Source organism: Gracilinanus agilis, chromosome 3 (assembly GCF_016433145.1).
Source record: "Gracilinanus agilis isolate LMUSP501 chromosome 3, AgileGrace, whole genome shotgun sequence".
Lineage (NCBI taxonomy): Eukaryota > Metazoa > Chordata > Mammalia > Didelphimorphia > Didelphidae > Gracilinanus > Gracilinanus agilis.
In genome coordinates, this window is record NC_058132.1 from 314968508 (window position 1) to 314983528 (window position 15021).

General features: G+C 34.8%; 1 protein-coding gene across 1 annotated transcript in view; it reads left to right on the top strand.

Annotated features, from left to right (window-relative positions):
- CNTNAP5 (contactin associated protein family member 5) overlaps positions 1-15021 on the top strand; it is an 845810-nt gene that overhangs the window by 366959 nt on the left and 463830 nt on the right. Inside the window, exon 4 of the mRNA XM_044669143.1 lies at positions 5587-5734. Within this exon, the coding sequence (XP_044525078.1) occupies positions 5587-5734 (148 nt within the window). The remainder of the gene's footprint in view (positions 1-5586; positions 5735-15021) is intronic.

Consider the following 15021-nt stretch of genomic DNA (forward strand, 5'->3'; position numbering starts at 1 on the left):
GGGATCTTGGAGAGTGGTGAAGGTTGTAAAGGCTGAAGATATCATCCTGCAAGTCAACTCTGGGTAGGGAAGAGGCCTGTGTTCTGGTAGATAGTTTGCAGACATCTCTCCATACCTGGTTGCTTTTGGATCATCGGCTGTGGAGGAGTTGATTCTTGGTATCCTGAAGACATGTCTGGATCAGTTGTGAGAACCCAAACCCAAGCCCTCTTCCTCAAGTCTTTAGCAAAGCTGTCACCTGGCCTAAGCCAGGTTGGCTAAGGACCTTATCCCTGTGACTCCAGATGTGGGCAGTTAGACATAGTTTCACCTCACCCCTTCTCCTATCCTCTCAAATTACAATTAAACTGTTTCCCTGTTTTGGTTTCTTCATACCTTAAAGTTCTCATAGTGTGTGTATTTGTTATCCTCTGTGTTTATCCCAGGCTAGGTGGATCAGTGTGACAGTTAATACCTAACTGTCACTTCTATCAACTGACATTTCCCCTAACAGCTAAACCCAGTTTCCCTAACTTGTTTGGTCCCACCTAGTGTCCATTATTGTCTCCTATTCACCCTTCTGAACCCATATAAATATTAAGTTAACTTCCCCTGGTTTTCCCCATAAGAGTATATCTAATGTATATCAAATAGATATATATCTCACCCTTTTATAATCTTTGATATAACCTAAGTCACTTTTTTGTCTGTTCCTTATAGTCTCCTCTTCATTTCTTTGTACTGGATATTACCATCCATGAAAGCATTGGGATTACTCTTTCTTCAATACCTTGAAGATGCCGTTAGTTTGGGATAGGTTGGGATGAAGGAGGGGAAAGACAGAAAACAAGTAGGAGGGAGATGTGGAGCAGAATAAAGTGATAAGAGGGAGTAAGGAAATTTCTTATTGCATTCTGTATTCAGCTTTTCCTCATTTCCCTGACTAATTCTGTTGTCTTTACCCCAACTATCCCGTGTGCTGTGAACAGAGGTGATGGTAAGCAGATGGTTCAGTGGATCAGAAGGACAAAAGCCAGTGGGGATGGAGGTCTTAAACATAGCCACTGATATTTGAGGGTGCAACCAATGCTGCTTCCCCCAGTCTATACTTCAGACTGATGGATCCATCTGAGGTCACTCATTTAATACAGTAGAAACTATTTAAGACAATTTTTCTACAAATAATAAATCAAATCAGAGGAAAAAAATGCAGTTATTTTATATTTATTCTGTATAAACACACATTATGTGAATGTGTATGTATGCATATGTATACACATATACATATATATACACACATATATATGTGTGGACATATAGCTATATAAATATACATATGTATAGATATTTTGCATATAAATATACATGTACACACATAGAATGTTGCAGAATCTTTCTTCAAAGAACATTAACTCCTTAATAGAAAGGATTATTTCATTTTTTTTGTTTTTATCTTCATTGTCTAACACATAGTAAATGCTTAAAGAGTATTTGCTAATAGATTGATCACCCATTCACATTTTTTACTCTCTCATTATCTCTGTTTTACTGGTTCTCCCTAGACACCACAGTTGTTCTACCCATACCCCCATGTTACTGTCATGTTTTACTAGGTAGAATCTTAATAGATTAGATTTAGATTTGAAAGAGATCTTAGAGACTGCTGACAACTTCCCTACTTTACAAATGAGTAAACTGAGGCACATAGCAATAACTTTATTAGTATCATATAACTAATAAGTGTGATCTGCAAGATTTGAATATAGGAAGTTGACTTGCATTTTTGCCAATAGCAATGCTTCTCTAATTTCAGGGGTTTTATGGGTCAAATGCAGAGTTTAAATAGGACAGATTTCAGAATTTGTGAACTGCTCTCTAGAATAAGAACATATTGAGTAGGAACTGTTGAGGTAGTATTGAGAAGTATTATTCTATACATTTAAGGAGCATTGGCCTTGATGTCAGAGTAATTTAAACCTATTGCTGGTTCTACTCATTATTAACTTTATTTTCTTTACCAAGTCAATTAATTCCTTTGAGTCTCAGTCTCCTTATTTGGGAAGTGAGGGTATTAATGCTCATAGTACGACTAAAATCAAATGATACATATAAAAGCATCTTTCAAGGAGAAAACTCTCTGAACTTAAATTTGTTTTAGAGTTTGAGTGGTTTCATGTAGTTTTCATAAATTATTTTGGGTTTTCCAAGATAGAATTCTTTTGTCCATTCTGGGAGCATACTAGCATTCCATTAGTGGGAAGGTTTTGATTGCTCATTAGTGAACAAATGTTGCATATGAGGGAAAAAATAGCCTGGAAGGAAGGAAAGTTGTGAATAAAATATGAAGCAAAAGAATTAGTCTTCCAGTTGATTAGTGTCCTTGAAGATGAGATTTGTGCCTTTGGAGTCCATATGTTAATGATGATTTCTTCCCTAGAAATCATTCAAATCAGGTGGTGTGTAGGTCTAAAATTCTCAGTGGACCAAATGCCAGATCACAGAAATATGTTTATACTGGATATTTTCCTTACACAATTCTTTTCACCTTCAGAAAAACACTGTGGAAATGTTCTCCCCTTGTTTTTTTGGGTGTGAAAGGAAATAAACTGTTAATAAGTTAATTGTCTGGTAAAGTGAGGTAGATTTTTCACCATAAACTGAACCACTGAGTACCTGGATAGTTGCCCTCATTTTTCAGCTAAGACACTTCCAGGCAATTATGTGACTCAGAGGATAGATAGAGCACTAGGTTTGGAATCAGAATCAGGAAGACTTGAATCAAATGTAGCCTCAGACACTTACTAGATGACCCTGGACAACATTCCATTTACCTTCTGTCTGCCTCAGGTCCCTTAAATATAAAAAGGAGACCTGAAGAACACCTGCCTCACAAGATTGTTGAGGATCAATTGAGATAATACTTGTAGACTGTTTAGCACAGTGCATAGTAGGTGCTTAACAAATGCCTGTTTCCTTCCATTCCCCTCAAATGACACTGGCCTTAATACATATGTCATGACATAGTGGTTCCTGTGACTGTCACATTTTTGAAAGCATTATGACAGTATTATGGGAATATGATGGATTTTATAACTTAGTTGGCTTTCATTTGTAAACCTAATTCTTTGTGTGACATATGTTTCCCTGTTCACAGTTAAGATTGCTTTATTTACTGAATGCCTTCTCTGCTATTATTCATCATATAATACAAAGAGCATTAATCCAGAAAGCTCAACCCACAGCATAGTGTGCTCTTATTTCCCTTGACTCCATAAACCATAATCAGAGTGCTTTAACTGAATCTGAAATGCCTGAGGAATTCTGTCTCTTCTGTGTGGGCCTTAATTGAGTTGCACAACTAGATTGAAGTTCTCTGTGCATTTCCATATGTGGAAGATGCTCTTTTCTCTATCAATAGCTAAATCGTGCAATTTTTTTTGATGAGTACATTTTTCGAGTGCAATTTTTCTGTATTTTTAATGTAAAATTGGTGAGACCCAACTTTAAATGACATAAAAAACAGACTTGGAATCTCAGTAAAATCTCACTCATTAGCGTTAATTGGGAGATGGTGAAGAAAAAGGGTGGCATGCGGCCTATTAAAATTGTAGACAAATTTTATTCTGTGCTTCTCAATTTGAAGTTTTTCCCCAATAAAGATGCACTACCTTACCAAAGTTTTCCTATATCATTCTAGCTATCTTTGGTTCTCTTTTTCTCTGAATTCTTTCAGAATTTTATAATCACAGAGCAGAGCACTTAATTAGCATAAATGTGTTCATTTTCTCCCTTGTGAAGTTGTACTCTCCATCAGTATGATCATATAGATAATACTTCTTCAATAGCACCCCACATAATGTAGCAGACAATGTCTAGCACTGTTGATATATGTGCTTCTTGACTGAGTGATTTAAAAATAAAATCACATCTCTATACAATTATAAAATAAATGCAATCTTTGCTTTCGTGACTACAATACAGCCAAGAATTATTCTTTATAATACTTTTTTACATATATTTGCAATAAGCATAAAGGAAGTACTGTGAATACCTTTGATTTAGGAAGACCTGAGTTCAAGTCCCATTTTTGACATATGCTGTCTATATGAATAAAGTCACAACTCCAGATGCTTCAGGGCAAAACTCTAAAAGACTATAAATTTCACAGGAGGTACAGATCTGTAATGATATAAAGTATTTTCATGCTGAGATTTCTCTATTCCACTGAAATCACTATTCTACTCCAATTGATAGATAGATAGATAGATAGATAGATAGATAGATAGATAGATAGATAGATAGAGATACAATTATTTTCATGTAAATGATATTTTTCAAATGTCAAATAAGAATTTTTTAGAAAGGAAGCAGTACTCAATTTGGTATCAGAAGATTTGAATTCAAATTTTGACTTTGCCACTTACAATATTGTGTGACCTTGAACAAATCACTTAACTTTGGGGGACCTAAGTTTCCTAATTAAAAAAAAAAGACTAGGTACCTCCTGGGGTCCCTTCTAATTTTTAAATTTATGATCCCCATAAATGATAGAAGGATAAGAATTTCTGATCATTAAACTTGAAAACATAGACTTGGGTCCCAACTCTACAACTTGCCACTAACTAGCTCTGTGATACTGGGCAAGTTCCTTTTTCTCTATCTAATAAATAATAAATAAATGCAACAAAGCAAATACCTCAAAAGGCTATTGTGAGGAAAGCACTTTGCAAACTATGAAACATAAAATAAATGTCACCTGTTCTTATTGAGTGATAAATACTCTCTACAAAGTTTCTTATCCTTTTAGTAAACTATATAATGAGTTAAAAATAAATCATGGTCACTGCTAAAGAGTTACAAATTCTAAATTAATATAACCTAATATATTCAACAAATACATATTAAGAGCTTATTATGTGCACGCATGACATTCTATTGGAAGTTGGAAATATGAGGACAGAAACATAGCAGTCATCTTTCTGGAGCCTATGTTCTACAGAGAGGAACCTTGGAAAAATAATGTTAAAGTCTAGTTATAGTATAGTTACACATACAAAAAGGCAATACAGACATACTCTGTGCCTATTTGAGCTACAGACAGAAGTAGAGATGTCTCCAACAATTCTGTTAGCTTCCCAAGAATATAAGACTACTTTCCATATGATTGTATCATTCTTCCCACCTTCTCAGGACCAGGGCTTAGCCCGATACTGATCTCTTAATAGATGTGTTAAATGGTTAATGAATTCAATTAAACTCAATCTTATTTCTATACCACTTTTTCTAAATCAATTGGTAAGAATCTGAATTACTCAGGCTTCATTCTAGGACAATTCAATAGTTCCTTGAGAATTAGAGCTGTTTCCCATATATCTTTATGTATCCAGATGCTCAAGAAATGTATACTGAGTTGAATTAAATCCATCATTCTCAATAAATATGTTTGTTTAATCATATGGGAGCTATTAACTATTTAATGAAGAAAGGAGAGGGGAGGTTAAATTTATGTGGATTGTGTAAGGAGTACTACTTTCATTTTGGACATCTCTCTATAAGTAACCAATGGCAAAGTATAACTAAGCTAATTTGGACTGTTTTTCCTTGTAGACTTTTTCAGGAAATACCAATGCTGACAGTATCGTGCACCACAAATTCTTACACTCAGTGAAAGCCCGGTTCATCCGATTTGTCCCAATGGAATGGAATCCAAATGGAAAAATAGGCATGAGGGTGGAAGTCTATGGATGCTCATATAGTAAGTATCTATTTATAACACTGTGACATATAATTACAAATGAGATCTAACTGAATGGTCTGTTTCCATGTTAGTCATGGAATTCACTACTTCTGAAATTACCTCTGTTTAATAAGATTTTAGTCACTCAGTCTTATTTTTTATTCTTATATTCATTTAGTTATCAAGTCCTATTGATTCTATCCACAAAATATATTTCATTTCTATCCCCTTCTTTCTACTCTTGCAAATATCTACTTTATTCCAGCTCTCATTACCTCTGAACTAGACTATTACAGTGCTTTTTACATTGCTCTCCCTTTATCTAATCTATGCCTAACATCCCAATACCTCATAATTGCAGAAACATATTGTCTTTATTGAATTGAATAAACTCTGTAGAGTTGATCCCTTCTCTCTCTCTCTCTCTCTCTCTTTCTCTCTCTCTCTCTCTTCCTCTCTCTCTCTCTCTCTCTCTCTCTCTTTATGTGTGTATGTGTGTGTGTGTCTTTCTATCTCTCTGATATTCTTGGATTACCTAGATAATAATATCATGATTAAAAAGCTAGAGAAAACAAGCTAGGGAAATTTTTACACAGGAAATCAGTATAAGAAGATAAGAAGTTATCTAATTAAATCCTGAAGATGGAGACAAAAATAATTTTAGACAGATTAAAAGTGAGAGACTCTAATGAAACCTATGGAAACACAACAATGTCATTAACAAACTTAGGAGTTTAAAGGACACAGAAAAGCAATAGTGGATAATGAGAAAAGAATAAAAGAACATGACAGTATCTTGTGAAAATTGTGTCAGGAGTACTAATGTTAAAACAGAGCTAATGTGGAATCAGTACTAAGGTTAAAAAAACACAAAGTGAGGTATGTAACTTGAAGAAATGATGGGCAGTCAACTAAGGGTAGATTAAAAGGAAGACGGATGATATAGACACGATAAAACTAACTCATTTTGCTTTCTTTTCCAATGAGAATGATTTTTCACTATGAAGAGCACTAAAATGCTTAGGAAGGATTCTAGATCCATGATGAGTATGGGAATAATTGGATAGCATCTCAGTAATTACAAGTCAGATGGCAATGACAAGCTTCACCACAGTCTTGAAAGATGTGGCAGCTTAGTAGACATTATTGGAACAATAGAAATGAGATCTAGAAAAAGAGGTCACAAGAGAGAAAATATTGCCTTCCTTTGATGTTTGTTTAAATGACAAAAGAGTAGAGTCTGTAGATGATGAGTTAATGAGCTTGACAATCATTCCAAACAAAAATGTAAAATGTTTGAAAAAATCTAGAAATTGAGTCAGTGATCACAGAGAATAACACTAGTTTCATCAAGACCATATGAGGCCCTCTTAAACTCATTTACTTTTGTGAAAAAATTACAAGCCTCAGAGAAATGTGTAACTACAATTAATCTATATTTCAAGATATTTCACAAAGTCACTTTTGACTATTCTTGAGGGTAGGAGAAAATGAAGTGGGCTAAACAATAATTCATGAAGATAAGATTCAAAACTAGTTGAATAGACTAGATCTAAAGAATAATTATTAATGAATTAGCATGAAATTAGAAAAAATTCTTAAGTAGAATCCTTCAGAGGTCTCTCCTAATCCTTTGCTGTTTAAAATCTTTACTAGAAACTTGGATGTAGGTATATTTGGCTGGCTTATTGTGGTTGCAGAACAAACAAGTTTGCTTCCAACTGTTTTATTCTGTGATGTCAATGTTTTTAAATTGTTTTGCTTTGAGTACATGTGTTGCCTTCAGCACAACTCTGTGTGGAGTTGATCTGGTCTTTCCATGATTCCTAAGTTCATATTACTGAGCTCAGTTTTCACTTATTCATGTAGCACATCCTGAATTAAGCTATTAGAGTTAAAATCTATTGTATCCACTGTCACTGATGCTGAGAACAGATTGTTGGAATGTTTGAGTATCCATTCCATTTTAGTAGTCTATTTGTTCTCTTTCCAGTTTCATCATAAATTCTCTTACAGAGAATGATTTAATCTAATCTTAAAGAAAACTTTCTACAGTATTATTTTCCCCTTTCATTACTTTTTTCTTAATATGCTGGTTGATATTTCTCATAACCTTCCTCATGCACTATTTTATAGATCTATGTTGCTCATAATCTTTCATTATCATCTATTACATTTTCTACACTAATTTATAATACAAACCCATTTTATATTTGGCTCCCATGTTATTCCATTTTGCAAGAACCCCAACTATTTGTTAGATAAGAGAGTCTCTTGACCCTTTGGGGCTGTGGCCTTTGCTTTACATTGGTTAAACTTCTGCAGGAAATGATGCCTTTTATGTCTTTCCTTGTTGATTTTTCATAACTACTACTACTAATTTCTAAAATATTCATAGCACTCTGTACCAGGCACTGTGTTAAGCATTTCACAATTATATTCTCATTTGATATTCAAAAACCAACCCTGGGAAGCAGTTGTTATTATTCCCAATTTTATAGATAAGAAAACTGAGGCAGAAGTTAGGTGACTTGTCCAGGGTCATGTAGCTAGTAAAAGTCTAAGACTGGATTTGAACTTAGGTCTTCCTGATTTCAGGTCTATCACCAATAGCTATTTTATAAACTAAGTGCACTTGGCAGATTATTGGTATAGATGATGTAACTGAATGAAAATGACTTTTTTCACCTATATCCTTTCTTCTCCTTTGATGGTAATTTTCACCTTTAATTTTTAAGTGGTTTGAGCAGAAAGAGAACTTATTCAGGATTTACTCACCTGTTAGAAATCATTTATTTCATGTCCTTTGTAATATTTTATATGTGAACATTATATATTTCCTATAATTTCATCTTGGCATTGTTGTTCAGTGCTCACTATATCTAATGTTCTTTCATTGTCTTCTTGAAATTTTCTTGTAACGTAGGGAGAAGTTGTTGACTTTGGCCTCTATAGATTCTTAAACTGGAACCATATTTTCTAACATAGTTTTTACCACCATCATCTATCTTCTTGCCTGAGCCTTCATCTTAGTTACAGAAGCCTAGAAGAGTAGTAAGTGGCAGAACTGTAATTTTAACCCAGGTCTTCTGATTCTAATTTCATTTCCTTTCTTTTTTAAATGGGAACTGATCTCTCAACCTTGGTTTTGCTAACTGCGTGACCTTGGACAAATTATTAAAACTCTTTGAACCTCAGTTTCTTCATCTGTAAAATGAGGAAGTTGTACCAGATGATCTCTAAGGTCTTTTTTTTCAGTTTTAAATCTTCTGATCCTAGCAATCCCATCTAGGATTCCTTCATTTGAATTTACTTATACTTGAAGAGCTAATTAATTTTAAAAAGCATTATAAATTCTGATATGCTATAATGATCTGTCATGCTTCCCAATCTCATTAAGAGTTACAGGCTTCATTTTATACCTCAGGTTACCTCTTCCCACACAGGCCTAGTACTCCTCTATGGTAAATTATTAACAAGCCATGTCACTTGGAATTCATCAGCAGTGTTGTTAAAATCTCGTTCTGGTCTTCCACATAAATCTCCTGTCATTCCATGCTTCTACTGTCCCTCTTTGTTGTTGTTCTCCTCATCTAGGGTCATTTGTCAAACATTGTTGAGGCCATAGTATCATAAATTCCATTCCTGGCATGCTGAGGACCATCTGGTCCTGTCATGGAGAACCCAAGAAAATAGTTTATAGATATGCAAAAACTTAGAGAACTGAGAAACCATGTTGGGCATTATAAAAGGATGTGAAGATTTCTGCAAAGGACCTGACCTTAGAAAATCATGCTGTAGAATCTGAAAGAAATTAAGAAATAGAATTGAATACTACTCTCTTATTTTACAAATGAGAAAAATGAAGCCAAACAGATTAAGTGATTCATACTATGATTTAATAGCAAAATAGGAGTTGAAATACAAGTATCCATAGTACTTAAATAAAGACTCATTATGCTTATTTAATTTCATCACCTTGATATTAATGTGGTAATTTCCTAAATCCCTTCAAATTATTTTTGTACACAATAGCATAATTACAATCAATGTCAAAAATTTCAATTTTCTTTTGGATGAGTGAAATAATTAATTCCTTTTCACGTGATCAGCTAATCCTCTAAAGGACCAGGTTAGACTGTAGTACTAAATGTGAATGAAGAAATTTCACCATTAAATATTATGCATGATGACTTTTTTCCACTGATATCCTTACAGTTCACCACCATGTCCCTAAGCAAAGAGAATAACAATGCCACTACTTTTTTTTCCCACAATCATGTAAGTAAACTGTTGTGATTTAACAAAAACTATAACTGAGAAAAAACACACACTAAAGCTAAACCCTTTATGTAGTTGTTCCACACAGACATCAGAGTATTAAAAACTAGAAGAGGAAAAGGACCTCAAAAGTTATCTAACCCAAAGCCTTTATTTTTCAAATGTTGAATCTGAACATAGAGGTGTGTTCAGTGATTTGCCCCAGGTGACATTATTAGTAAGGGGCAGAAGGATGCAAACCCATGTTATGTGTTTTCACATTCCGTATTCTTTCCATGGCTTCCATTGTGTCTTAGAACCTGCATTTTGTTTCAAATTCATTCCTTTTCAAAAATTTCACCTTATTGCTCTTACCCTATCACCATCCCAAACAAAGTTCCAATATAGATATAGCAAGAAATAATGCACAATTTCCACAAAAGCAATGTTTTTAGACATGGATTTATTATTAATGTGTATATGCAAATTAAAACTAATTCGAGGAAAAATTGGAACTACCATTTCTAATTTATTTAAACCTTTACAATAGTGTCAATCAATAAATAAAGTTACAAATATAAATGATTAAGCAAACCCTTTATTGATTGATTGATTAGTGGTCAGATAGATGAATATCATAACTTTTATTTGAGAATATAGAGCACTTTGCAATAATGGTGAAAAAAGGATGTGTCTGAGGTGGAGTTAAGGAGTGGATGATAAGGTATAAGCAGCCTGAGGAATTAGAGGTAACAGAATGTGAATGTTGAATTCCCCTAGTTTAATGGTAAGATTTGGAAAGGAATGGAAAATGGTGATACAAGTGTGGAATTATCTTGAGGAATGAAGACAAATGAGCTAGATATCAATACACATCAGGCAGTGTGAATTGTATAGGATGGAAGATTTGAAGTGAGTGACTTCAAAGAAGAAGATGTCGCAGAGTGACAGCAGTAAAAAGAGATTCTGGACATGATTGTCTGGAGCAAAGAATACCCAGACTCCCTTCCAGTCAGTCTCTCTGGGAAATTAATTGAAGGTCTCAATAAGGGCAGGTAGATAGAAGTGTAAGAGAAATAACTCTAAATCAATGCCATCTTTAAGGGAAAAAATGAAGATGTCTCAACTATATCAACAAGTTACTTTCTGAAGAGGGGAAAAGCAATTAGCAAATTCAGTTATTCTTAGATTTATAGACCTATTTTTAAGGCAACTAATTGGTTATTTAAAAAAGACTTCTATGATTATTTTGTGTGTCATTTAGTGTTAACTAAATACTTCCCTGGGGCAGCTGAGTGGCTCAGTGGATTGAGAGCCAGGCCTAGAGACTGGAGGTCCTAGGTTCAAGTCCGGCCTCGGACACTTCCAGCTGTGTGACCTTGGGCAAGTCACTTGACCCCTACTCCCCACCCTTACCACTCCTGGGCCAAGGACGGTCCCTAGCCCGGAAGAAAAAGGAGGAGGGTTGGGCATGGGGCTAGCAACCCCACCCTGTAAAAACTACATCTGCTAAAGAAACTGCAACCTAAAGTAGGGGCAGCTGGGCTAGCTCAGTGGATTGAGAGCCAGGCCTAGAGACGAAAGGTCCTAGGTTCAAACCCGGGCTCAGACACTTCCCAGCTGGGTGACCCAGAGCAACTGTGTGTCCCATTGCCTACTGGTTGTGGCCCTATGCTCCTAGAATGGAGTCCTAGGATAAAAAAAAATACTTCCCTTCTATTAAATATAACTTATAAATTCAAACTTACTTATAGAAATGCAGAGGAAATCTTACATTAATTGAAACAAGAGAAAGCTGTGACAGAATTAAAACACATACTTACATACATACATATATATGTATATATACATATACATATAATATCATTAAAGAATCTGGATCTAGAACTCATAGGGTTTTCTCTCTATATTATTTTCTCAACATTCTTACACCCACCCATCCCCAGTCCCTTTTCTTCTGGTTATCACCCAATGTCAGAAATAGAAATTGTGAATTTTAAAAAATGACTGTTCTTAGAAGATTTCCAGGATATCTTTAAAGATATAAGTGCTTTGGGCAATTATTTCTGATACAGACACAAGTTTGTGATCAAATATGGCTGAACATGGACAATTGAATGTGGACAGATGACTGAATTTGTTGGACTCTATCCATATCTAAATCATACTTGGAAATCTTTCAAGTTTGGCTATTGCCAATTAAAACACAAGAAATCTCCTCTAAAATTATGGCATAAATAATAATTTTACTTTTTTTCTACAATGAAATTGTTTCCACATGTAATCTTATGGAAAAAATCTTGTTTCCTATGAATGGGTAAAGTGTCGAACTGGGACTAATTGTCTCAGAGCAAGTCAATCCCTTCTCTTGTCAACTCTGAACATTGGATGCCTAGCCTGTGAGAAAACAGACTTGGTGTCATCTGGTGCCCAAACATGAGATTTTCTCAGTTCACTTGGGGATTTCAGCTTTGCATCTTTTATTCAGTGAGGCCCGTTTTTAGCTGGCTTGTTGACAAGCTACCAACATCCATCAAACTTGCTGGAATGTGCCTCCAGAACTCTGTCTTGCTCAAAAAACAAGCAGTGACAGCCAGGTCAGCAATTACAGGGCCCAATGGGAAACAGACAATTTCTAGCAATTTTTAGTACCTCTCAAATAGAAGGAAAGCTACTTCGTTGCTCCTGCTATTCCAGTAGGAGAAGCTGTTTATAATACCTAATGGATCATATTGTTTGGAACTAGTCAGTAGGGATCTAGGCAAGACATCAGTCTCATTGTCTCACTTATTTTCTAAGACAAATCAACATAAATATCATATATTTACAAACTGCCCTGGTAATAAAATGCCCAGAATTAACTTAGAAGGAAGGAGAGAAAGAAAGCAAAAAAAGAGAACTGGAGAGAAGGGGAAGGAAGGAAGGAAGGAATGAAGGAAGGTGAAATGAGAGACAAAGGGAGAAGAGGGATGAAGAAAGATAAGCAAATACAAGAGATAGAAACAGAAAGAGACTAAAACAATTACAAAATTGGGATTCAGAGAAATCTAATTTTTTCCATTTACTACATAATTTCAGGAAATTATTTCATATACTTTAGAATTAGATGCTATACATGTAATCAAGAATATGGCTTCAAACACACACAACCTTAAACATTGTTTAATCCTGGGCAAGTCACTTCATCCTTAGCCTTGATTTCATTTTCTTTAAAATGAGGATGATAATAGTACCTATTTCACAGAGTTGTAAAAATCAAATGAGAAAAATGAAATCACTTTATGACCTTTAAGGTATCATATAAATATGGGTTGTTGTCATTTACATACTTTCCTCTTCTATAAAAAAATTGAGTTTTTTGTTATTTCTCCAATACCTTCTGGATGTAAGTGTTAAGTGTAAGTATAAGCAGACTAAGGAATTAGGAGGCTACAGAATGAGGGAACTTCAATATGAATGTTGAATTTTCCTAGTTCAATGGTAAGATTTGGAAAGGAATGTAAAATAGTGATCCAGATTCCCTTGAGAAGTGAAAGAGAATAAGCAAGATACTTCTAGATCAGATGATTTCTAAGAACTCTCCTTGCTTGAAATCTATGATCATTTAATCATATAAATTGTCTATTTCACAAAGTAGATATCATCAGCTGTATTATAATATGTCCCATGATATGTGGAATAAGTATGCTTTTTAAATTGATGATAATGATGGTAAAAGTAAGGTATATTATAGTAGGTGTAGATGGCTCACAAACTAGGACCAAGATTAAGGCAAATAAATAAGGCAAACAGGAGATTAGATTTCAGGAATTAATCTAACACTGGAATTGTTGAGACATATGTTAAGGATTCTGGATCCAAGACGTCAAGAAACATAAGAAAATGACATTTACAAACAACTGACACTGAAATTGAGCATTGATGAAATATTGTTTTCTATTTGTCTTTTTTATTTTAAATGCCATGTGCTTAATTTATACATCACCTACTTCATAGAGAAAAATGCAAAAGACCTTAAAATAAAACTTGTCTTTGATTAGAAAGGGATAGGCATTCTGGAATTATTGGAATATCCTTATGTATCTTAATGAAGATATTTTATTTCCCGTTTAACATATCCTATGTTATGCTTTTGTGAGATCTACTTCTCCAAAAATGTTCTCTATCACCCCATTACCACACTTTAGCTCCCTCTATACAGTATTAGTTGTTTCTTCTTTTTTTTTTTAAACATTGGCAGAATATAACAGAATAGAAGCATCACTTTCAGGTTATATTGGGAAATACTGTTTTTAAGGTTTATCTTAGTAAACAGTGGGATTTCATCCTTCAGAGAACAATGGGAAATCTACCCTCCTCACCTAGAAACCCCAAACACTTCAAGGACTTGAGAATCTTACTCCTTCTCAGAAAGGGCAAAGTTTAGTGAAAAGAATGAAAGCCAAAGGTTTAAAAATCTTAGAACCTATTAGTGTGAGGCTAGATTTCTACTGAGATTTTAATGCCTTCAGGCTCAGCCTTCTACTCCATGCATCAGCTAGCTGCTTCTCTCACAGCCCCTCATTGAAGAATCCATACACGTGGCCAGCCACAGGACCCCACCTCCCAAACTTACCTATGATGAAAGCCTGAAACCAGGAATGGGAACTCTGCATGTACCCCATGGTCCATGCTATACATAAAACATGGAACTAAATGCATATGTTTTGCCTAATGAAACTAGGGATAAGTATTCTGCCATTCTAGAATTACATTAGTCCATGCTCTAATCTATTCTTGTGACTATTGCAATAGAATAAACCCCTCCCTTCTCCAATCCACTCTCCATTCATTTTCCAGAGTGGCATTCGTAAAGCATGGACTGTACATATCACTCCCTTACACAAGAAGTTTCTCTGATTCTATATTGGCTCTACAATGATGTATAAACTCTGTTTGGCACTGAAAGCTCTTCAAAATCTGGCTCCAGGACATGTTGGAGGCTAATTGCCCATTACTCCTAGCATCTTCTCTCTGTCCCAGCCAAGCTAGACTCAGCCTGGAAT